The sequence below is a fragment of the Dermacentor silvarum genome, chromosome 1 (assembly GCF_013339745.2).
Source record: "Dermacentor silvarum isolate Dsil-2018 chromosome 1, BIME_Dsil_1.4, whole genome shotgun sequence".
Taxonomy (NCBI): domain Eukaryota; kingdom Metazoa; phylum Arthropoda; class Arachnida; order Ixodida; family Ixodidae; genus Dermacentor; species Dermacentor silvarum.
Genome location: NC_051154.1, coordinates 190,128,906 through 190,155,102, shown reverse-complemented (window position 1 = coordinate 190,155,102; position 26,197 = coordinate 190,128,906). Strand labels below are relative to the sequence as shown.

At 45.9% G+C, this 26,197-nt stretch overlaps 1 protein-coding gene across 1 annotated transcript in view; it reads right to left on the bottom strand.

The window, feature by feature from the left end:
• Positions 1-26,197, bottom strand: part of LOC119436158 (phosrestin-2-like) — a 336,154-nt gene that overhangs the window by 246,039 nt on the left and 63,918 nt on the right. Inside the window, exon 3 of the mRNA XM_049656422.1 lies at positions 5,207-5,269. Coding sequence (XP_049512379.1) covers positions 5,207-5,269 — 63 coding nt within the window. The remainder of the gene's footprint in view (positions 1-5,206; positions 5,270-26,197) is intronic.

Here is a 26,197-nt window from a genome sequence, read left to right as displayed (position 1 = left end):
TTCTTTGTTCTAATCACTTGCTCTATGGCATTAGTCAGCAGTGCCTTGCTTTTTGGACCGAGGTTTTTGATTAGCTGTATTGGGATTTCATCGGGTCCTGCTGCCGTGTTGTTAGGGACATTTTCTGCTGCCTTTTTCCAATAAAAGCTTTCTATGCTAAATTTTGATCTCTCAGGCCTCTCTGTTGTTGCTGGATCTGTTGTCTGAACTACGCTTTTTCTCGTGCCGAAGTTATGCCTGATAACGTCTGTGATGTACCGCAGCGCATCATCGCCTTCATAGATGTTACCGTCTTCATCTCTGAGATCACTCAGCGCCATCTAGCGGTGCCGTCGGAAAGCCTGCGAGTGACCTCTGAAACGCTTGGCGGGCTCGCGCGCGCAAGCGCTGAAAAACGCGTCATGCGGCAGCCCGGCTTCTCTCTCGCTGCCGAGAAGTCGGTGCGTGGCGTCCGAGATGAGAGAAGCATATCGCCAGTGCGTGCGAATGCTGGGAATTTTTTGCGCGATTGGCGCACGCCCAGTGCCACATACGCAGTGACCTAAGTTGGCGAGAGGTCCATTGAAGAGTAGCACATACCATTCATGGCGCAGCCTGCGAAAGCGTCGGGGTGCTGTCTGTGTGACGTGGGTTCCGCCCGATTGGCACCCAAGTTGTCATCAAATAGGTTTATTGAAGACCAACACAAAGCGATTGGCACATACCAAGTGCTCGAAGGCGGCGTCAAAGAGTTTCATTGAAGAGCGGTGAATACGCAGTCCCGCATTTACAGTGACCCATGCCGGCGTGATAGAGGTTCGTCGAAGAGCGGCACATATGTACATATGTGTACACGTACATATGTACACATATCTACGTGAGGCATTGCATTTCAATGCAATGCCTCACGTATAACTTTGTATAACTGTTAGGTAAATAAATTTCCTAAAGTATGGTTACTGTATTGACCAGGCATGTGCCCCCCTAGGAGCAGGCATCTGCTCTATACCATCCAAATGGTCGCATATTTTTTTTTCTTTTCATGACTAATGCTAAAGCTTTGACCGCACATAGGCAGATGTGTTTTACCGAAACCAACACTGAGAATTTCTTTTGTTGAAAATGAGGATGTTAGAGATTGCTAGCGAAAATGCGACGCAGAAATTACAGGCCAAGAAGCGTATTTGTTCTTGTGTGAAAAAGAAAATAGTGCGTCAAATTATTCGTAACGCTGTTAAGACGTGAATGTTATATTTTTGTTACGAGGCCCGTTAGCACAAGTAGTTAACAATTATAGAGAAATATTGTATTTATTGGAATTAGAGGAGTGGAACAGATCAACTCAGCCACTCCACGGAGTGGGTATGGCCCAACTCTCAACATTCCGAGGAGTTAAAAGGAGTGAATTACGAGTCATCTCCACTCTCTGGATTGGAGTGGGAATAGAATAGAGGGCCCCACTCCGCAACTGTGGCACTGGCCACTTGCTTACGTATTTCTTCCCGTGTGCTCCAGAAACAGCAGTTGTGGCGTAATTATGACCTAACAAATGTCTGAAAATTTCGCGTATCAAATTATCGAATTTAATAACAAAGAGTGTTCAACTCGTAATCGATATCATGGTCATTCGCAACCCCTGAATGTCTGGTGAGCGTTTGTGCACCTCTGGGGCGATAACAGAACAGCACTTGTGCTTTTGCACTTTTGTCCTTGTTACGATATCCAGAACGACTTATATCGGACTTTATTAAACTGGTTCAACCATATAAGGACAAAGATTCGTTTGCCATGGTCTCATCAGCTGCAGGCTCAGAAAGCAACGCGGTAATTACGACAATTTCCCATCTGTGTTGTCCTCAATGATCGCTGGCAGATTAGATATACTCCTCCGCGTGTGCACACCAGCCATTGCTCTCTCTCAGTTAATTGCTGTTCTTAATTCCTTATCGCATTTTCTTGTATGTATACAGACTATCAGACCGGACGTATGTCTGGTTAACATCCCCGTCTTTCGCCTTCTATATTTCCGTCTTTTCCGACAAGTAGGACAGTAGTGTCGTGAAAGTACTCGAGATCTATAGAACTGCCTGTTCCCTATAGGTTGATTGTTATCCTTCATTCTTTAACGTAATGGCCCCAGTGAATACGTTGTAAAATTCAAACACAAAGAAATGCAATAATTGAGCAACAACTAAGAGTTCGTTTAAATATACATCCCTGTATAGTGCAATTATGTTGGCCTTCTTCGAAATCGCTGAATAATTTGAATTCCCGAGGCATTGCGTGCAAAGGGCTGAAAAATCTGGCACCATCTTCTTTGTCTTTTATAAGTAAGGTCTATAGTTTCTGCATCTTTACTTCCAGCTTCTGTCTTAAACACTGTTTGATTATCCTTGCTTATTCTTGCTTAGAAGCATCAGATATTCTCGTGTCAGGAAAGGTTCTGTGTTTTTTTTTCTAAAGTACAATTTAGTCTAGAAGTGTGCCGATATTCTCGCCGTCTCATCCAAATTGTTGATGAAATTGTCGCATTTGTATATTTTATTCCGTAAACCACGACTTTAACAATACTTTGTCTGCTGCTTCCTACTACCATGGTTCTCGAGTAATTATGTTTTCGGTCAAATTTCCCGGTGTAGTTGCTTTCGTATGCCGCTTACATTGAGCTGAATGATCAATTTCGTCACTTCATCGGGTTAAGCCTTCTCCTTTAGCTTCGCAGCTTTTGTGCTATGATGTTTCGTTATTAGATCCGTTATTCGTAGAGCCTGCAGTTTCATGCCAAGTCACGTGACGTGATACAGCACTACCAAACTTTCAGGTTATTTTGGTCAGGTTGTCATTTACTACAGCCACCCAAATGTTGACTTGATAGGCGAAGCGGCCTTGCTGGCCTTTCAGTAACAGCTTGAATTATGGCATCTCAAATGAGGTTTCATAGAATTGGCATGCTCTTCTTATATATATCGCAAGTATCTAAACGAAATTCAGTGACTTGCGAAATGCTACGAATCAAATATAAGATATGAAAGCACGCTACAAATCAAGTAAAATTCCGTAGCAAACATTTCGGCCTGGTGACATCCAACCGTATCCAGTTTGCCTACAATTATTTAACAAACAGACAAACAAACAAACATACAAACGTGGCAGGAAAATAGGATATTGTCACGACTGAAGAAGACAATGAAGTGAGGGACACGAGCGCAAGCATGTCTCTCTCCGAACGCGCAAAGAACACGAGGGCTCAAAGAAGAAGACGAAGAAGAAGAAGAAGAAGAAGGCTGAATCAGCACGGCCATGTTGCAGTTTGACAACCTCCCAGTTGAACTCGTCCTGAAGGTATTGGCTGACCTTCCACAATTCTCGCTCATGACAATAGCCCAGGTATGTGAGCGATGGAAGGAGCTGGCCTTCGACCCTTGCCTCTGGACAGAGGTGCGTATCAACCTGCGGGACATGGAAAGTCAGCAGCAAGAGCGCGAGGTCCTAAACAGAGCCACCCTGATCCGCAAGCTTGATGTCTCCGGAATCATCTACATCGAAGACATCGCTTCCTGCTCAACGCACTTCAAGCTGTTGAGAGGGCTGGTGGTACCTTGCCGTGCGCTCTCACATCGCAGCGTGCCAGTCATTCTGCGAAACTGCGAGTCCCTTACCACCATGGCGTTGCGTGGAAAGGACACGCTGCTGCCAAATGACGTGCGCCATCTCCAGAGCCTGAAATGCCTCAAAGTGTTCTCGACTTCGCGAGAAGCGCGCATCGAGGACGGCATTCTTCGCCAGGTATGCACCAGCTGTCCTTTACTTGAACGACTGGATATTAACTCGGATCGCATACGCCATAGAAGCACGTGGGGGTGCCTCGAATCACTGCAGCATCTGAAATGCCTCTCGGTAACTCGTATCTCCCCACGCGGATTGCTGTACGTGTCCAAGGCCCGTCCAAACCTGGAGTCGCTCAAGATCGGCAGCGTTTGGAACGAGAATGACGTGACCGTGGCGCAGGCACTTCAGACTTTCCTCAAGCTCCGGATCCTCTCCGTGGATGGGGAGTGCGGCACCGAGTGGTTCGACACCCGGTTCAGAACGCCGAGAGAACTGGAACGCTTCACCGTTCAACAGCTCCACATGGAAGAGCACCAAATCAACCAGCTCGTGCAAAAATGCGGTGAGCTATAGAAGCTTCGTCATGTCATCGTCAGTGCCAGGACGCTCACCCAGAATGTCCTCAACTTGCTGCACGAGTGCAATAACCTGGGAAGTGTCGCAGCATATACGGCGTTTGCGAGAGAGACATGCTTGCGCTCGTGTCCCTCACTTCGTTATCTTATTTATTCGTGACAATATGCTACGACCAAAATAAATGTTTAGTAAAAGAGTCTCGTGGCATGACAACATTTATGCGCTTCTTAATATGACAGGAGCTGCACCATGAAAAACGCCAAAAACTCTCCCATAATCTGAGGTCGGTCAATACAGCAAGAACCACACAGGCAGAACACGCATCAAATGAAAACGTATTAGAATGGGAAACAATATTTTCATTACAGTTACCCTGGAAGCGTTAAAATGCGAGCGTGGTGCCATGTCCCTTACATACTCTCGTGCCTACTCGCGATGTGATTCAGACTTCGTTACCGACCGCGAACCAACCGGCGTTAATAACGAGGTATTAAGTTTCGGGGCTTCGCACACGAATTCAGTGGAGCGGCACAATCTAATCACTCTCGCATTGCGCGTCAGCATAACTCAGCGCCACATACGGAGTGGGAAAGACAAAGTCACTAACTGGAACGAATATATAACTGAAATAACCGTAAACAGGAAGCGCGCGGGTAGGTGCAGAGGAAGGGAGGCGTCGAAGACGTTGTGTGTGCCTAGCTGTGTGCGCTGTTTTGCTTCGCTACGATGCCTGCTTGCCAAGCAGGTTCATCTCCTCCACCGCACTCACAGCTATATATAGTATAGGCGAGTTGCATGCCCGGAAGAAATTTTTTTTGTAACATTTGTTTATCCTTTTTTTCTGTGACTTTTCTCTCTCATTCCTTACTTGAGGAAGACCATCTTGTAAGTATACTCTTACGAATCTTATTCATGCGTTCTGCGTTCCTTTTTCTGACTGTTTAAAACCATTTTTGTGCTAGCGCGTCTTGACGCACCTCGCAGTGCAACTTCGGCTGGTATTAATGCAAGTCTGAACTCGGTTATAGTCAATGCAGTTCACCTGTATCCGTGAATGCGTTCAATGCCGCTTGCTCCGGGTTGCACATTCCCCTCGGTCTGCTTCCTGCATTGATGGAAATCAGATGAACACCTTCAGAAAGCGCCCGCATACAACATCGGCATTGAAGGCGCATGTCGGGTATGCGGGTGCGTACAGTTTATTCTTTTTGTCTCGTGCGGTTTCTGTTCACTGTAATGAAGCGCGCTGGTTCTCTATGACGGAGCTACTTGTGTAAATGACAATCGTGGTCGAAAGTGTGTGATCGCCGCTTGCGTCACACACTGCGCGGGGAACGCGAAATCGGCTCTTCATCAAAGGGTCGAAACATTCGGTTCGCGGATGGTTATCCTTTCGAGCCGATTCGAAACGAATCTTCAAATTAGTTTCCACTATGCACCAAAACGCAAAGCATCGTATACATCTTTGCCAAACGAGTAAACAGACTATACGCATTAATTAGTACGGCAGTCCAAAACACGACGAGGAAGTAAACAGGACGGGTCTACTTTTACTGTCTTGTCCTCATCGCGTTTTGGGCTGCCGTACTCATAATGAATCATAGCCGCCTAGCCCGTTTGTTTGTTTTATAGAACAAGCATAGTTGCACTTTGCGACGACCACTGTACTTGGGCGTGTACACATTCGGTGAGCTAGGGAGGCCGTAAGAGCACGAACCATTCGGCACACTGGCTCATTTCTGTGAATCCGCACAATCTCGCGTTTTGTTTAGCTCGCCCTCTACACTCGGCATCCAGGGGACGCCGTACAGTCGACCTCACCCGTGTAGGGAACGTACAGCTTCCAGAACCACTGGGATTCAAAGCGGAAGAAAGTATTAACTGGTGAGTCGTCGAGATACCGTATTTACTGGAATATAGGTTGAACTTTTTTTGTCCGAAAGTATTAATTAAAGGGATATCGACCTACGTTAGTGACCAAAGAACCTCGACCTAAATTAGTGAACAAAGCTAGCAAAATTACCGAGATGACTGAGTTCCCATAAGACATACCCGTCGTAAAGCCATTTTGGGGATTATTCAGACTGGCTTTAAGAAATGCTGCTTATCCAACGCACTCTATGGCATCGAGGACACGTTTGGTGTACCGAGGACGCCTGAGAAGCATCCGACCAGGGTGACTTCTCTGACAGTTCCGATGTGGTTGCTGCTTGTGGCAGTGGCTAGAGAGATTTAGTAGCCGAGCTTACGGTAAATAGAAGTGTGTCATGTTCAAAAATTTTCGTTTTTCTAAAAAGACATCGGTCGACCTATATACGAATGTTATCTTTTTTACTTCTCAGCGAGGTTAATACATACGGGTTGACCTTGGTTCGTGTTCGACCTGTTTTCGAGTAAATGCAGTAAGCAAGAGACGTTTACAGTACTGGTAAAAAATGATACAGGGAAGAGAGGAATAGAACCGGAGTAGTTACAGGAACATGTACACTATAAAGATAAAGGTTTTGATGAAGAAAGAAAAGATCAAGGAGAGATAGGCAAAATGCCAGACTGATATGCATGCAAGCCTTGCAAACGCTTCAGCAGCGTTTGAGAGGGTTGACATTCGGAGAACTGGCATTAACACATGATGCCATGGGAGTAGGCTGCTAAATCGCTTGTAGGTCAAAGTGATGTTCTTTCCTCTATGAGAAAGTGAGAAGTTTAACGGTATTGGACTAAATAGTCGTGTGTGAATGCTGCATTGCAACCTTGGCATACCTGAGAAACCGAAGTTGCAAAGAAATTGTACAAAAAGCTTGACACAATCCTTACTTTCCTAAAAAAAATGCGAACATCTTTTGTACACGTGCGTTTCCGTACGTTTGTACATTGCGTGCTATAGTGTAACAGGGAAAACATGCAGTGTGTAGCGTCACAAAGGTGCCAGTGAGGTATGGTAGCGGTGCATTCACTTGTTGGGCTTTCACGATGCAGAAATAGGGTTGGCCGACGCACATAAAGAGCTCAACCAGAACGGGCCTGTACTGCATCTTAAAGCCGGGAATCTCTCGTCCAAACCATCGTTTCAGTTTAGCGTTAACAGTTTCCCCTGAAAAAAACAAAACAAAAAAAAAAACGTGTTCACGATGCCGAGGCCTACCAAAAAATTTGGAGGACGCTTAAGCTTCGCCTTAAGAGTGAACGCGATAGCGTTATCGGGCGCCGTTGACGCCGACACCGACACCAGATTATCTGCGACACGGGTTCCCACCGAAAACAATGGCGGCCCGATCCCGGCGGCAATGCAGGGCAGAGCAATGGCTCATACCCCCGTAAGGCAGGGGCTACAAGCAGTGACTCATCAAATGTTCATACCGAAATAAGCAAGGAAAAAGGGGTTTGTGTTTGAGTTACGCCATAACAGAATCATGTTTTCTGGTATATTCAAATTATTTTATCGTATATTCAACTCGCAATCCGACGCTATCATGTCTGTAGGCTGTGTGTAAATCGGATTTTATCAATTTTCTTACCCATTTTACTTTGAGAAGTTCTATTAGTTCAGTAATGCCTCTGCGCCGCGCGGACGGCCTGCGTGGTAGTGGTTCGTGATGACTTTTTTTCTTACGGAACACGCCGCCGGTGCCGTGCGCCGACACCGTATTTTCTGTAACACGAAGCCCTTAACGCTGTCGCGTTAATATGTGGCATTATGACGATGTATAAAAATGATAACCACTAAGAACCAAGCGTTTGTGGTGTACCATTGCCGAGAACACGAGAGCGTACTCAATCGCGGCCACCGCGGCCGCAATCCGAAGAAAGAGAGAAAAAAAAGACAGAAAAAGAATAAAAATACTTCATTAAGTTGGCGACCATCTAATTAGCGCGAACGAAGTCGATAATATTGGTATAAAAAAGTAAACAGGAGAGCAGCTCATGTCTACAAAAGAGGCACCGAACCACGTGAGATCGTCTTTGGATGCCCGTCTCGGCTGCTGGAAGTTGTGAATTCCAGACTTGCTGCCGCCGGTTAGCGACCGATAAAAATCGGTACAGGTATTCACCGACTACAGGTATTCGCCACATGCCCTGATTACCTGTTTCTAACTTTGTCTTTATCTTCTACATTATGCCCTTAACCGACCACGAGAGCACCACAAACCAACTATTCCAGCAATGTTTAATTCCAGTACTAATATCTCTTAAAGCAAAAAAAAAAAAAAAAAAAAAAAACGGTAATGGTAAAAAGTAACTTCTGTACCTTACTAAAGCATCTTTTATAGTCATATATCTCAATCTCTTACGTTGTTGTTATTATTGTTATCATTATTATTAATTAATAAACTGAGTTCATTTCGCTATGCGTTCACTGGCGGAGTTCCTGAAGGTTCTGTTCTTGGCCCTCTTCTTTTACTGTTCATAAATGACATTTCGACAGCAACGTAATACTCTACATCCTTCTACATGCTGGCGACTTAACTTATTTAAGGTTGTCAACAGTGTTCACAACTGCACTGACCTCCAAAAAGACAGTTTCTCACTCTCACACTGGTGTAAAGACAATAAGCTAGGCTTAAATGCTTCCAAAACTATGGTATTAAGTTATACGCAGAAAACACACCATGAGCAATTTTCATACCCCCTTCGGGATGCTCCACTGCCCAGGGTCGATGGAATGAAAGATCTTGATGCGTACTTCGACAAAACGGTAAGCTTCTCTTCACACGCTAAATATGCGAAACAACGAGCCCTTCGTGCTCTTGGTATTGTTTGTCGTATATCGCATGACTTCCACTCACTCGCATGTTGCCTTTCTGAAGTTGTATTCTACTGTGTGCCTTCTACTACTGGAGTATGCCTCTGTATTTTGGCGCGGAAAGTGTAAATCTAATTCTGACCTCATTCAACACGTTCAAAATAAGCTGATATCTATTTTCAAACACCGCTTTTGCCGTTCTGGTGACCATAGTCCAGCCCTCTATACCTCTACTCGCAGCTCTAAAATCAAGACGTATTATGTCATACCTTTGGTTCCTCTATAAGGTGGTTCATGGCATTATACATTCCCCAAAGCTTCTTGATAATGTGCAATTACCCGTGCCGCAAAAGCAATTTCTGCGCGGCCTTGTTGCAGTATAGACGGTCCGATATGGTTCGCCTCCCAAAAAATTGTAATAAGTATTCTGCCTGTATTGACATATTTAAGCGTTCATTTCATATGTATGTATGTATGTATGTATGTATGTATGTATGTATGTATGTATGTATGTATGTATGTATGTATGTATGTATGTATGCGTGCATGTATGCGTGATGCGTGCACGTATGCGTGTATGCGTGTATGTATGTATGTATGTATGTATGTATGTATGTATGTATGTATGTATGTATGTATGTATGTATGTATGTATGCATGTATGCATGTATGCATGTATGTATGTATGTATGTATGTATGTATGTATGTATGTATGTATGTATGTATGTATGTATGTATGTAAAGAGTAATATTTTTTTTCGCGTTTGACTGCGACAGACTCCAGGCATTAGCTTGTGTTATTCCCGACAGATAACCGTTCGCTGAAGGTGTAATGAAAACGCAACTGGCTTGAGGCGTGAAAGTTTGCTTTTCTCCTCTCTTCTCAGCGACAGCTCCAAAAATCAAGTTTGAGGCCATCAGCCATTCGGAACTTTGCTTCGGTGGCTGTGCAGTTTCAGAAACGACAAACTTGCTATTTCCACTGCATCCAAAAGCGCCTTGCTTCTCCGAGCTTCGGCAACGTTGCCGCAGTGCCACCGTTGCCGACGGAGCATCGATCGAAGCTCTGGCTCCGGTGCTTATCCCGGGCTCTCGATCGCTGGCGATGCCCCCAGGACGCCCAGCACATGAGTGGCGCCAAATTGGATCTCTCCAAGACGTGGCCACGAGTCAGGCCGGCAGCCGATCCGTGTCACGCTCTCTTCCGGGGCTCATTTGAGGCAGATGACGGCAAGCGCTGCACGAAAAATCTGTTCCGGCATCGAATTAGCGTTGAGGTCTATCCGCCTCTTACCCGGTAGTAAACACTTGTCTGTTCTTGCCTGCGTATCCTTCTTTTTGTGTCCTTGTTTGTAGCTTTCCTATGAAGTTGTCAACAAGTGAACTGCCTCCTTACGAGCACCGTGCATTTGGAATTAGTGCGTAGCATGATGGTGGGTAGTGGAGATGTTTCCTTGTTGAGAGATCAACAAAAATTCCACAGCGTAAGCTACTCAAATTTATGTCATCGCTTCTACACGGGCTCACTCCTTTAACGCGGCTAAATATGTACTTATTCCATTATTGCGTTTTATTCTTTGTTGATTATACATGAAAACTTTCGAAAGCTGATCACCGGTAAAAAAATTAATTAAATTATGAGGTTTTACATGCCAAAACCATAATCTGATTATGAGGCACGCCATAGTAGGGGACTCCGGAAATTAGTAGGAGACCACCTGGGGTTTATTAGCGTGCACCTAAATCTAAGGACACCGGTGTTTTCACATTTCGCCCTCATCGAAATGCGGCCGCCGTGGCCGGGATTCGATCCCGCGACCTCATGCTCACCAGCCCAACACCATAGCCGCTGAGCAACCACGGCGGGTCTGATCGCTGGTAGTGCGTACTGCATTGGTACTTCGTTCCTTAGTTATTTCCTTTTTTTCTGTCCGAGTGAAGTTTTGATGGCCAGGCTTTGTGGCCAACCCCACTCGTCGGTACATGTGCCATTCGTGAAAGGTCTCAATGAGGTCGCCCATTCTATTCGCCGCCGCGATGATTGCATTTCGATGAGAATGGAATGCGAGGTTTCGGTGCACATTAAATTTGATGCCTAGAGACCGCATTTTCAGGCACCGAGAAGGCTGGTTTTAGGCGCCCAAAACAGGCATTTAAGGCCTCATTTTAGGCACGAAAGGGCCGAAACAGGAACTATAGATTTTTTGCAAGGCTGTAGCTGATGGTACCTCCAACGTATGGCGTCAACTTTTTTACAGGCACGTTAGACCTAGCCTGCAGTTTTTTTTTTTTTTTTTTACAGTGAAGCTGTTAAGGGCTCACTCTTCGATGGTCGCGTCCGGCAATAGAACAAAAAAAAAAAAAAAAAAACTCTCATTAGCCTTATGCTGTATGTGCGAGTGAAAGCGCGCGAGGGGGAGGGACTCGCTCTTTCACGGGGAGCGAACGCACGGCGGGAGAGCAAACGCGACTTCCCAGTGGAAGGGAAGCGGTGGGTGAGGAGGGCATCGAGGCACCATAGACTGTGCATGTGCGTGCCCGTTCTCCCACTGCGGCGCATGCGCGCAGCCCTGCCTCTGCCGCCTGTGCCGCTGACTCTCTCTGGGCTCTCGCCCGACTCTGTGTCGACAACGGCGCTTAGCCGTTCCGTCATGTAGCCAGCGTTTTGACAGCGGTTGTGTGCGGTCACACAAACAACGCGCACAACTGTTCTCGACGGCGGCGGCGTTTTGACCGCGTTCGCACCGAACGCGCGTGCCGTTGGTGACGTGTTTATGAAGAGCGTGCCAACCTTTGCCGTACACCCTATGGCGGTGTACCGTAACGACCATAAGGCCATGGTCCCTGTGGTCACTAAATAAATGAAAACCACAGGATCATACATATTTCTCTTTCTTTAATAGTTCAAATAACCAATTACACCATCACATCTTAATAGTCAGAATTGGAAATACATAATTCCCACCATAGTACAGCTTCGCTGGTCTTCCTTCTCCACCCCAGTGGAAGGGCTGACAGTTTTTTCTTAAGGAAATATGGCTGTCGTATCTCGATGGTTTCCGGATGTTAAGATACTTCATGCATAAGCACGCGAAACCGCTAAGTACGCGCTCCTCTCGCGTCAACGTTCCTGCTGTGTCCGTTGCGGTAGATTGGCGCGCTCATCACTGCTACAACTATACTGCCACATCTGCTTCCATATAGCGCTGTTGCTTATTTACCATGAACCAATGATGCAATTACACTCCGATACCGATCCGCTTGAGCGATTGATGAAAATGTTGTTCTAGCTGTTGTTCGTAAATTTCACGTTTACGAACATGTCGACAGTGGAACTGTGATCTACAAATTAACAGACACGTTAACTGACCCACCACAGCGAAGTGCAGCTTTCTTCGTTCGCGAACAGGCGCGAGTGACCATTGTCGTATTCACCGCGGGCATGCGATTCCATGGTTTTGTCACTCACAAGCAGTTCCTTCTTGGCGATTCTTTGGGAGACTGTGCTTTAATCAAAATGGTCATACAGGTCACTAATAAAAACTTGGAAATTGGCATAGCGCTTGTATACGACTTCGTACGAGACGTCGTGCTTCAGCATACGTTTACGAGCATACTCGGCCATGTCCGTACACTTATATTTTGATGTTGCTTCGTCTACTTAGTGAAGTAAATGCTCTAGCTCGGGTTTTGTGCAAACAAAAGGGACAATCTATACGTGCAGTAGCTCACTTCGATGGTAATCAGTGCCAGCACGGCTAAGTGGTTGTCGGCATTCAATAGGTTATAGATAGATGGCTAGAAGAGAATGTTCGTAAAGCGCACAATAATAGGTCTTCGGAAGCCCCGAAATAAACGGAAATCATGCTGCGCTAACCTCATAAGTTTGCAGTCAGTGGTTAATAAATATTGCGATTACAAAAAGGTTGCAAGTTGCCCCTTCTTAGCGTTGCGGTAGAATCTCCTATTGGTATACGCTATAGTGTGAGTGCGTCTGTCGACCACGCACAAGTGTTGGCCATGCGAAGAGACAGAACGTCGCGCTAAAATACAAAATTACGAAACCAGTTGCCACCGGGACAAGCCTTTAAGTTGGGCGAGCAGTCGTTTTCATTCTAGTTAGCTGCAGAAAACAAAGTCATTGCCGACTCTAGCCTGAAAGGCTTAGAAAAGACAATATCTTGTTGAGGCGGTGATCGTTACATAACAAAGTAATCGTCTCAAAAGACTGCGTCCCTGGCACCAGATACTAAAATGCGGCAGTTTTACATCATGATGACCTCGTGCAATCGGCCACAATATATTGCAGCCTTCCCTCCTCCTCGTTTCTCCTCTCTTTCGCGCTCCTTTTTCGACCGTTGCGCCGCCTACACCGCTTGAAACACGTGCACTTGTTTATCTTTCACCGCTGATCAGATTCGACGATCGCCGACTGTGTTCGTCGCTATCGTCGTGCTCCTCGCCAGTCGGTAGACGCTTCTCGGGCGAAAATGTCGATGGAGCGTGATCGTAAACAAACATAGCCAGCGCCCGGGGGCTCGACGGTCCACGTGATGCCATTAGGCCAATACCGACGCGGCGTCGGCATCGGACAGGGTGTTCGAGGAGGCGGCGGCATTCTTCAAAGCGTGACGCTACTTTTTATTTATAGGGGCTTTAATATAGGGGCTTTATGTGCGCCGTCTGCTTACACGCGCAAGGGGGAGGGGGGGGGGCGGGAGCAGGGTAGTGCGCATCTCCTCTTCGCCACGCTCATCCACAGCGGCTGAGCGTGGCCGCGCGCGTCCTATCTTGGAGGCAATCTGCGCTGGCTTCGAAGGCTAGCCGGCCGGATATAGCTGATGGTTTCATGTGCGCTGTTCGCTCGTGCGCTTATAGCTCGCTGGGACAGGCAGCACGAAGTGGAATTCGCTCGCCGCTGCTGCCCCTCTTAATCGCGCCAGCGTTCTGACAGTGAGTGTCCGCGGTCATCGAGTCAAATGGATTCGTGTTTACCTGCGCGCACGTGACAAGTGCTTGTTGATTTAGTTAGTAAGCGATTGTTTACACTAGTTTATGCAGCTGATAAAACGACTAACCTTAATTGGTATAGCTGTCTATAATATGCTATGACAATCAATTCACCTTATAGGCGATACTGCGACTTAAAATAAATAAAAGAAAATGGCTCTTTCGAACCACTTATCCAAAAATATGAAATACACAAGTCCGGAAATAAAAAAAAACACAGAGAGAATCAAGAAGAACATATAAATTAAAATTTCTGTGCAGAGAAAACGTGGTACGCTCCAGAGCATGTGATGACACTGCATGTGATGGCACTGCTAGGATTGAAAGCAATAGACGAGAATGAATTAGGTTCCCTTTTTTATATTTGACAGAAAGTGAATGACCGTCCCTGCTTTATACATGTCAGCTATCTATGCCCATGACGGCTTCCACGCGCCTTTCAACACCGAGACACTGCTGGTCTCGCGGTGCAGGTGGAATTGAAAATAGGGCTCTATGTACTGAGAAGTGCGAAACATAACGCTTGACGTTTCAAACGTATGAATTGCTTGCAAAGATTAATCTGCAAGCTTTTGCACCAGGTTTTCGTGGCGTGTCTCACCCTTTGGCGTCCGCAGCTGTTGCCTATACGCGACACGCACGGGCTCTGCGTCCACAAGTAAATTATTTGTCGGGCCGCTTTTAGTTGAGCGTTCCGCATACGTCACGATGTGGACAACTCTCGAGAATTTTTTGTCTTAGTTCACCGTTTTCATCAGTGCCATCTCTAGCAGCGTTGTAGAAGCTCCATAAAATGCGGAGTCATATTAGTTCAAGCCAAATAGTTGCTCCTTTGCCTACCATGTTTAGCCCAGTCCATTTTATAGCCAATCTGTTCATGTTTAACGTGTTTCATTTGCCGTGGCGCGCAAATTGTGTTATGGATGTTTACGACCTTCGTGATAAACTCAAATCAACACAATCGTTCCCACGGAGTCTCCGCTTTTTTCAATTTTGCTGGGAGGGGGGTGATTGTGAAATGTGCAGTGCTGGAAGGAGGTCGATGACCTGCTATTGTGCAGCAAGAAGCCTTATATCTGAATTTCCGCTCTATAAGTAAAAAGGATCATGTAGCAGGTAATTCCGTATTTCGCACTCTTGCTCTGTTCGCGATGTTTTTGGGGAAGTACGCGATCCCATCCCATGAAGACCGAACCAGATTCAGCGTCTCTATCGCGATGTCGGCTGGCTACGGGTTGACGTCAACTCAACGCCGGTGCCGTGATTTTGTGCAGCCCTCTGATTTTTTGTCGCCCTCCGCATCGACAAGAAGTGACACGACGCCAGCCGACGCGGGCATAGACGCTAAATGCTGGTCATTCTTCACCGCGTGTACGGGCCGCACCGCGAAGCATAAGGAATAAAATTTACTTTTTCAGTGGTGTGGTCCTCCGAAGCAACATACGAAGCAACAACACGCGGAGCTTTTTCCTCTGCTAACCTAACCCCTTTATCCGAAAGAAACCGCTCATAAAGACTAAAGTTTTTATACCAATTAATTAAAGGACAGTATAAAGTTGACCAAGGCCTAGCATTTATCGTTCCATCGCCCTTTGTGCAGTCCTTAACTTTTTCTCGAGCTTCTTTGCTAACCTCCAAGTTGGAATCAGCTAGCGCAAGACAGCGGTAATTGGAGATCGCAGGGAGAGGCCTTCATCCTGCAGTGGACGAGTGGACATAAATATAAGCTGCTGATGATGATAATGGTGATGATGATGATGATAAAGTTGATAATAGTGAATGGGTTTCTTTTTCCTCCGGTTATCTCGCATGCGAAAGGGGATTGGCCACATTATAACTGCTCGTAGTGCTTTGTTTCTTCTATAAGTTTTTTTGTTTTTGTTTTTGTTTTTCCGGGGACCGTGAATGCGGGTCTCCGGTCCCGGCCAGGGCGCGTCCTGGTGGGCTAGCCGTCCCACTGAGTCGGTGCTCCTGGAGTGTTTTCTTCGGAACGGAGTCAATACCTTGCCCGTGGCGTTCGTTCGCACAGATGGTGGATCCATTCGGTTGACCGAATCAGAAAGTTTCCAGGAGGAGCTGCGCGGTATAACCGAGAACTTCATTGACATCTCGGAGGTGAGGCGTTTTGGCAAGACAGGAATTCAGTGTAAGCCATCTAATGTTCAGTGTCTCAATGATTTGCTTGACTGCACGAGATTCGTTAGCATCGCGGTGCGTGCTTTTGTGCCTCCTCATCTCGCATGCGTGAAGGGCATTGTTATGGGGTACTCACTAATATCACTCCTGAGGCCTTCTTGAAGATGCTCTCTCCGGCTGGTGTTGTTTCTGTTTAAAGATGCAATTTAGGTCGGTGGGTGATAACCCAGTTCGAACTGAGAGCGTTATCGTCTCGTTCGCCGGTTTAACGCGCCCGTCTGAAGTGAAGGCTTCGCTGTATTTGTTCCGCGTCAATAATTGTCACCTAGGCCATTGCAGGGCCGAACCTGCTGGAGATTTGGCCACAGTGGTAATGCATGCAGATCTTCAGTGAGATGGTGTAATTGTGGCGGCTCTCACTCCACATCAGCCTGCGACGAAGATGCACCAAGGTGTTGCTTGTGCGATGGATCTCGTAGTACTACAGATAGTAACTGCCTCGCGGGAGGCCATGAGATGCAGGTGCTTGAGATCGCGGAGAAACGTCACTGTTCCCGTGCGAAACCAATAGCAACAATTAAGGAGCGTGATGTTGGTTACGCAGCCGCTGCGTCCCGCCAGTCAACATCTCTAGAAGCCACAGTTTCGGCCGCTGTAGCCGCAGTCATTGACAAGGCAATGCAAATAGTTATGGAGCGACTTTTTAACGCCTTTGCCGAAGGTATAACTGAGACGCTAACTGCCAAATTCAACAGCCTCCTCCAATAGCACTCTGCTGCTGCTGACCCCACTTCAACTTGTATTCCCGCGCACCATTCAAACGAATCGAACTTTGGCAGTCAGGCGGAGGTTGAGTCTGATACCTCAGTGTGTTCTCCGCTCTCAACAACTGCGGGACCTAGCCACTCATTCGGACAAATGAGGCGTGGGACGATCAGCAATAGACGTAAGAGTTTCCTACTTTCTTCCACTGATTCTCATAAATCTAAGCCGAAAAAAGGAAAGAACAGTGAACACCACGAGCAGGATGCGTTGCGTTCTGCCGTGGAATCATCCGTTCTAGGATCGAGATAGCCTCAGTTAATGTTCTTCAATGGAATTGCCGCTCTATACCCTCAGGTTACGTTGGCCTTCTTTATGTAGTACACAATCTAATTCCAGATGTTATTTGACTTCAAGAATCATGGCTTTCGTCACATCAAAGATTTACTATTAATAATTTTCGAACATTTCGTTTAGATCACCCAGGTAGGGACGGTGGGCTGCTAGTACTAGTTTCATCAAAAATGTATCATGAAGTAAACGTAACGTTTGAACATGTGTGTTCAGATTGCGAAATTTTAGGTTGAGATTTTTTACTGCCTGGTTGCGCTGCGTTTAGAGGGGTTAATACGTACTTCCCAAACGTAGTCAAGTACACTGATCACCTGGACTCGATGTGTCAAAACTGTTCAAATGCAACGCTCCTGGCAGGAGATTTTCATTCGCATCATACTTCTTGGGAAATTAAAGCGGATGGTTGTGGAAAGAGGTCGTGGAATTGGGTGCATGACAACAATTTTCAATGTCATAATTCAGGACAAATTACTTTTCTACGTGGGCGATTCTCTTCTGTATTAGATCTTTCTCCTCTGCTTACATGTCTATTTCATCTTGGAACATTTTTTGACAATGGAACAAGTAGCGATGACTTACCCATCGCTTTTGAAGTTATGCTTTCACGTCAGGCTCCTGTTGTATGGCAAAGACAGCTCATTAATTAAAAAGCTTATAAATCAACTATAAATGCAGGATTATCAGCGTTGAGCACTTGCGATGAACAACGAGGGCTGACTCAGTGTTATCGCTTTTAAATTCTGCTATTCAGCCCGCTGAGTTTACGGTTATGTCTGGCAGCTCGCCGTCAAAGTCATCTTGGTGGAACGAAGCTTGCACACGGGATTATAGGCGAAGAAAAGCAGCGTGGAAAAGTCTCCAACATAATCATTCACCGAAAAATTGGATGGACTATAAATTATATAGTTCTATTTAAAAGAACAATGGCGATAGCTAAATATGAAGAAAAATGCACTGCATACATCTTTGTCAAAACCAGAAAAAAGATCGGCACTTTTTAGGTTTTTACGCTGCAAAAATATTGTTCAACAGTCCGTATGGTCATATTCTGCTGTTCTATCCCCCCAAAAAGCGGCGGATTCACTAAATGATATCGCGAAAGGGCTTGAGGCATGCTTTTCTTCGCTGTGTCCCCGACCTAGGAGATTCAAAATTTCAACATCTGAGTTTGTAGAAGTTACCATGACAGAATTATCCAATGTGATCTTAATTGCACATCAATCAGCTCCTGGACCAGACCGTATCACAAATGCTATGAATAAATTATTGTTTAACACTTTCTCAAATGAGACCTTGAATATAGTTAACTGTTCACTACAATATACATGGATTCTGACCTGTTGAAAAATTGCAAAAAATGTGGTTTTACTTAAAAAACAAAAACTCGGTTATATCTTGGACAACATTTTGCCAATTGCACTTACATCTAATCTAGTCAAAATTGTAGAAAAAGTAATACATGTCCGGCCCAATGAATTTACTTCTCATGTTTCTCTGTGTTTGAGACAAATTGGATTTAGGACTCAGTGTTCCATATGGTCAGCTAACGATGATTTAGAAAGCCGCATTTGACTCGCAAGACAATCAGGAGATGTATCAGCTTTGGTACCTTTAGATATTGCAAAAGCATATGACAGTGTCGAACACGAAATTTAAATTTCTCAATTAGCAAGCTGTGCTGTTCCAGACTATTTAGTGGCCTGGATACAAGAGTTCCTTTCTGGTAGAGAATTCTGTTGTTTCAAGGATGTGGTGACATTGGGTAGATCTAACAGACGAGAGGCGTACCACAGGGATCAGTTGTTTCACCTCTTTTGTTTAATATTTTGTTATCTTCTGTGCCAGTTCATCAGGATGTACAACTATATCTCTATGCTGATGACATTGTATTTTTCTCATCATCACGGTATATCAATACGTTATACCAAATCTTGCAATCTTAATTGCCTGAACTCGAGTCCTGGCTGGACGGACTATCTTTTTTGCTTAACGTAAATAAATGTACACTACTTGTGTTTCCATTGTCAAATCCTCTTTTTATTTCTCTTCATTATTGAAATGAGCCAATACCGCAAGTTCCAACTTTTAAGTACTTAGGGTTAACTTATGATGGTAAGCTAAACTGGCAGCAGCAAATAGAAGCAAATTCTAATAAAGCAGAACGTGCAATGGCATTGTTGCGCCGGTTCAGTAATAAAAACACAGGGATGTGTAGAACTACGTTGCTGATGATTTATAAGCTTTACGTCTGCCCCATTTTAGAATTTGGTTGTGTTCTTTTTTCAGAATGTGCAGCATACAAGCTAAGACCTTTAATAGTACTGAAAAGGCAAGCGCTGCGTCTCTACCTTGGGCTGCCAAGTTTGTGGCTAACAATGTGCTTTATCTGAAGTCTGGAAATATTCCGCTTGAATCTAGATGTAATCAACTTACTGTCCTGACTTTCCTGAAGCTTTACGATGCATCCCTCTCCAATTTGCAACCCATTTTCATCAATTCTCTCGAATCATTTTTCAGAACAGGTTGGCGGCGTTACCGATAGCCACAAGTTATTTTTGTTCAGTCACTGTTATCAAAACTTCCAGTTCGTCTACCGAGCCTGATTTCTCCAAAACCTAATTCGTTCAAGGTAAAGCTGACTTTTGATGATATTTTTCCAAAACATCCAAAATTTCTTCATGCGCGAATACATGTAGGTCTGCTTCAAGATAATCTTAGTCAATTTCCGTCTCACTTGGTTATTTCTACGGACGCATCACAACATTTAGAGAAGGCCGGTGTTGGCATCTTTTGAAATCAGCTTTACTAGTCTTTTGCTCTCCGTCTTGCTGATTACACTCCAATATTTCTTGCAGAATTTCTGGCAAATATTCTGGCCATCCTAAAATTAGGTCCACAGAATTCTAAAGTAATAGTGGTTACATATGCGCTTTCGGTCTGTGCACATTTAACTACTAATAATCAGTCGCACCTGCTGAGTATGTTTTCGAGTCTTGCCCCGGAAAATTTGTCGGAAGTCCGCTTTGTCTGGGTACCCGGACATAGTGGAATCTTTTTCAATGAATCAGCTGACTCAGTCGCATTGTCATCACTAAATGGTCCGGTCATAAATGTTCTTCCTGATTTCTCTTTTATAAAAGGAGCTAGATTTAAACGCCTTTCATTTCTGAATTGTAATGAATCATGCATACTTTCTTCAGATGATTTTCGACATTTAAAATTTCGGTGGAACACGAGCAAGTGCCTTTCACGCCAATGTGAGGTGACGTTGTCAAACTTCCGCTGCAGAGTTCCCCGCCTAAATTTTTACCTTCATAGATCTGGTTCATCCATCATTGACCTCTGCTCCTTTTGTAATGAACCAGAAGCTATTAACCATTTCTATCTTTCTTGACGCCGCTTCTTCTCCCTCCGTAGAATGTTCCTCATATTTCCTACAAGTCAGATGGGGTTAGCGCTTACAACACCAAACATTTTGTCTTTTGGTTCCTGTCAATTAGGCACAAGCCATGTTTCGCTGATCACTGCTGCGCACAAATTCATTGAAGCATCTGGAAGGTTACGCTGCTAGGGTACCGACCATGGCACATGTAATTTTATATTTATTTTTGTAGTTAGATTAGTGTTTAATTTTTAATTATTTAGTTTATGTATAGGACCTCTCAAAATCTGTGTTAGGAGTTAGTTGCCAAATGCTTCGTTTTGATTGTTCACGTTTACCCTTTTTGTACGTTATTGGGTGTACGTTTCAATTCATCCAGTGTGGCCAATCGCCTCGTGGGTACGAGCCATTTTTTGAGGCAACAACAACAACAACAACAACAACAACATCAGAAATACGACCTAGCAATAACGCATTTTCGCTCCTATAATGACTGCTTTAAAGAGACACTAAAGAGAAACCGGAAGTTGCGCTTAAATGGTAGATTATCCTTTCACGATCACAGCCATACCATTCTTGCTGCAAACTGATGTTTATTAAGCGAGAAAATAGCGAAAAACTGAAGGATAGGTGCTGACGCCCCTTCGAAATTCCCGCACTACACGTTCCTGACGTCGGAGATTACAAATGCAGGCCGGTCGCGATTGGTCGAGAGCGATTTATCGCTCTTAATAAAACGCAAAATGAAATACACCTTAAACGTACATAAACAGCATTTGCCAACTTTTTAAACCGTTTCAAGCGAGGAAGTACAAGTGTAGCACAAAATTAAATAAATAAGAAAAAAAATCGCATGGCGATACATGCGGCCGTGATAGTTTCGTAGTTTCGTTTTTGGTCAATGCATCGTCGCGCGCGCCTGTTCCGCTCAACGGTGTTTGGTTGCGTGTTGCGTGGCTCTGAAAACGTTGACTTCGCGGGAAACAGCCAGAAAATGCCTCGTGTGTGTAGTGTTGAGGGCTGTATAAATGGCCCAAGGCGCTTGCTCAGGGGCAGCGGCAGTGTTGACTCGATTGTGTCATTTCATGTGGTGTCGAGCGGAGATCCCCGGCTCCCCGGCGTTCGCAATGGCTGAGCGCTCTGCCGATGATAAAACGGCAAAAGGGCCATAGAAACCGGTGGTGTGCTCTCTGCATTTCTCGCCCTCGGATTATGTGTATAATCTTGCCCTCGGAAAGTATCTTGGCGTGCCCCAGAGGCCAGTCCTTTCTTGAGCAGCTGTTCCCTCAATGCGGCCTTCACCAAACCCCCTACCCGTGCCCCTGCAGGAGCAAACTGGCGGCTCGGTGAGTGCTGAATGTCATTAAATAAAGCCACGAAATAACCATACCGAGTACGTGCGCAACTTTCTACGCTGGTTCTGTCGGGAACATCGTCGCCTGGCGGACCGGACGCTTCGCCTTCCGTCGACAAAAACGAAGCTCGGCTCACCGCCATCGCACGCGGAAACACCTACCGCTCGAGCACGGAGGATCATTTCGCGTTCCGTTTCACTGAATATCGCTGAAATGCAGTCCTTCTTCCCTGGCGAGCTCTTCGTTGCAAGGTTCAGCGGCAGCAACGGTATCCAATGCGGCGAACGCAAACGCAGCGACCATGTATGCAGCCATGATATGCATCCAGCGCCTCGGCCGTTTACGCAAGCGGTGACGTATCATGGCGCATTGTGATTCGCCGAGAGCAATGAAATCTGTGACGACACTGCTTCAGCGCCAAATCTGGGGTGAGAGAATTTGAGGAAGAGATATTTGGTCTTTGTTTACGAATTTCTCCGCTAATAATTCATATTTTTGCACCCAACAAAAACAGCATGCATTCCTGAAGGTCCCTCTTTTATTCCAGCTGAACTTCCTGTTTCTCTTTAGTGTCCCTTTAAGTAATCTTTTTTCCCGCGAGCAGTCAGGGACTGGAATAATCTTAGCAATACTGTTGTCCAAGCATATTCATTTTCTGTGTTTTAATCTTTTTTTGATAACTGAAACAAAGTTTGTGGCTTTTTCAGCGTAATATTATATTTTTTTGTCTTTATAGTAGTGTTATTTTTGTAATAATGTGCTTGTTTTATGCAGGTAGTATAACCTAGCTGTGCATGCTTCTTTGTGCCATTAGGTAGTATTTTCTTTTACTTTTTATCCCACCCTGTTAAAACTACTGTATTTGTGGCCGCAGTACCAATAAATAAATAAGCTCGCATCAGCAAGTACAGCTCGCACCACTCACCTTAACGCCGGTCATTTCGCAAAACATCTGACGCCATCGCCAGGAACGAGATCTCTCGAGAGTGCACCGCAAGAGCCCTCAGGAGCCCTCAGGAGCCCACACGCGAGCAAGAGATACGTGCTTACGCATGCAACGCCAAATGTCGTGGCTACGTTCTTCGCATGCGCACTGTTGATGCACAAGTGGCTTGCGGAGGCAAGCCGTTGCGTACGTTAAAGTAAAACTGTCTGTTACCAGGATCAGTGAACCCACGCCTGTGATTGTACTGCCTCTAGGATCGGCACATGTTACAAACCAAAATAAAACTTTTGCGTGGGCACATATTGTGCACTGGTACCATGATCGACGTAGCCTTTGATTGCATGCCTCCGGTTTCGGCCCAGTTTACTCTGCGAGACTCCGATGCTATACCCAATGAAATTGAAATGAATTCTGCAGTTTTACGTGCCAAAACCACGATTTGATTATAAGGCACGCCGTAGTGAGGGACTCCGGATTAATTTTGACCACCAGGGGATCTTTAACGTGCCCCTAATTCACGGGACACGGGCGGTTTTGCATTTCGCCCTCATCGAAATGCGGCCGCCGCGGCCGGGATTCGATACCGCGACCTCGTGCTTAGCAGCGCAACACCATAGCCGCTAAAGCCACCGCGGCAGGTAAACCCAAAGAAAGATTTACCGACGAAGCTTCGTTTAATGAAGTCGGTCAAGATTAACACGATGTACACTATAGTCACTCACAATACAAAGCTTAGTTTTAGGTCATCAACATTAGTTACAGCAAACGATGGTAGCGATTTATTCTAAGATAATCGGCGCGAATACTCAAGACTTGGTTGGTTTTGAGCCTAGCGGTGGCTCCCGGGTTAGGGTTTCCAAAGAGGCATGAATGCTTCCTCGACAGCGGAGTTTGGTTATATTCATTTTTCGACAAGAGCAAAACGAATTTCCTCCGTATAGCACTCCGCTAAGGTCAAGTGCGGGGAATGCTCTAATTTCATCCCTCGAGCAGAAATAAAAGCCGGGTGGAGAGAATGCGGTAAGATTCTCTGGCGCAATCATGACACTATGGCAAGTTTGGCCATGAGGTCGCTGTCCATTAATAAACTTCACATAGTTTCATCATTGCTGGTTTTGTGTTATTTCAGTGCCTGTTCATGCTGTGTTGTGCATTCCGCTTATTAAGTTCATGAGCAAATTTTAGTGTCATTATTATTTCGTAAAAGATGCGCAGTGTTCTCCAAATGGGATGTGGCGGCTGCACCAAATAAGTACAGGTAGACCATGCTTTGGGTGCTAATTCAAGGTAGAGAGTTGGGATAGTTGGAATTTAGGCAGACATGTTCCAGCGCGTAAGAAAAATGAGAAGAGGTGCAGAGACAAAGGTCGTCTTTTGTCTATGCACCTCTTTTCATTTTTCTTACGAGCTGGAACATGTCTTTGTCCGGTGCTAATGCCCATGATGACACTTGTGACTTGCGAACAAAGACGAGGTAAACGACGACGATTGCTCCTATGAAGATTTCCTTTCCGCTGCCATCCATATTTCACGTCCCTATAGCGTTCTTCCCGAAGAAATACCGAAGCCAGGTCTACTGGCGAGTTCGGCACTGTGTCATACTGTGCAAACATACTTGGATTTCTCTGCCGTTGAGGTGATCAGAAACAATGCCACGGCAGCCGGTCGCCCGATTCCCGCTGATACAACAGAGGAGTAATGAGTTCTGTGTTAGCAAAGTCCGATCCTATCTCCCTCATAATCCGTTCTACGCAAAAGGGGAATTGCAAAGCGTCCACCCCAGAGATTTCGGTGTGCGCCGCCTCGCGAGGACCGGCTAATTGTATTTACCCTATTGCTCTGGGAAAACTTGGACCCGGCGTTCGTCCGTTTCTCCTCCATTCGTTTATTTTATTCCACGCCAGGCTACATAGCAGTATCACGGTTAATTAAAATGGTGGTCGCGGTCTTTCTTGGAGCAAGGTCTCTGACTTCTGCTTCTGCAGATGCAGTGTGCTGTGCCGCTAAAAGGCCTGCTTCTTTTAAACTCACTTAGAATCCAACAGATAATAAATCTGTATATTGTGTAATAATTTCTCAGATACGTGGGTAAAATCCCTTGGATCTGACGCCGTAAAAATGGCCATCTTATCACCGACATTATTGATCTCTGCGCTTGTTGTGCTGCGGGATTAAGAAATCCTCGCGCATGTCAGAGAACATTACTATGGGATAATTTTGAGGAAAACAATATTTAATTTAGGGAGACTGCTCGTAAATAGTCATTAACCGAGGGCGGTACAACCTTGGCCGCCTTAATAGAAAGCAAAAACCTGTTTAGAACGTTGCCACGGAGGCGCTCTTTCTGGCTTGTTTAACGAGCCGTCTGCTATATACGAACTTCACCCGATCGTACCGCTGCCGTACGGGCGTTATTGCGCGCACTATATACGGGAGAGTACGGCTGCCTCAAACAGCGTGCACGCACTCTTGGCAGCACTCGGAAGAACAAGCAAAATATTAAAAGGCAACTCGCTAGGCTGTTCTAATCAACTGACGCGGAAAAGCGACGCCCTCGAGCACGCGGACAAGAAGCCGGCCGTTGAGCGCGTCGCGCTGTCATTAATGTGGCCGCATGAGCTCTGCGAATGGATTAGCGGGCGTAAAAGTGCATCCAGAATTTTTCCGTCATAAGCTGGAAGCAATTAAATGGAGAACGTGGCGGCACGCGTCGCGCTCAAAGACGTCTCTGTTGCGGCGCTCACTCGATCCTTATATACAGGCACGCGCACGAAACGTGAAACTCGCGGGCATCCGTATACGACGACATGCCGCACGGAAATGAGCCACGGGCGTGCAAGCGAGGCCTCGTGCGTGCACGACACCCGACACCCAATGTTCCAATTAACGACGCCGAGCGGGAGCAACGTCTCGGCGGTGTCCTATAATAAACACGGCGCGAAAAGGAGCGGCGCGGTTATAAAGGGCTCATTCCTCCGTCAGCTGGCGCGCCGTTTCCTGAAAGTAAACGCTTCCGACGCGCCGACATCGCCCGGATGTTTTCGGTAATGTTTTGGGGGGCGTTAACGTTAACGAGGCCGAAAGGAGCGAGGCCCCACCGCTTGTGCCTGCTTGCTTGCGCGGGTCAATGCGCAGTTTCGGCGGAACCCTCTCTGGGGCGCCGTCGCCAACGGTGCATGCGCGGCAGTGTAGGAAACACAAGGGGGGGGAGCCGACCTGAAGGCGCCGCCAAAACTGTAGTGCCGCTTGGCAGGCCACGGCTGGGCCTCTTTCACATCTCTCAGAGGAGTCGTTCGCTATTCAGCGGCCCGTAAGAGTCGATACGTTAAACGCGGCGGCGGCGACG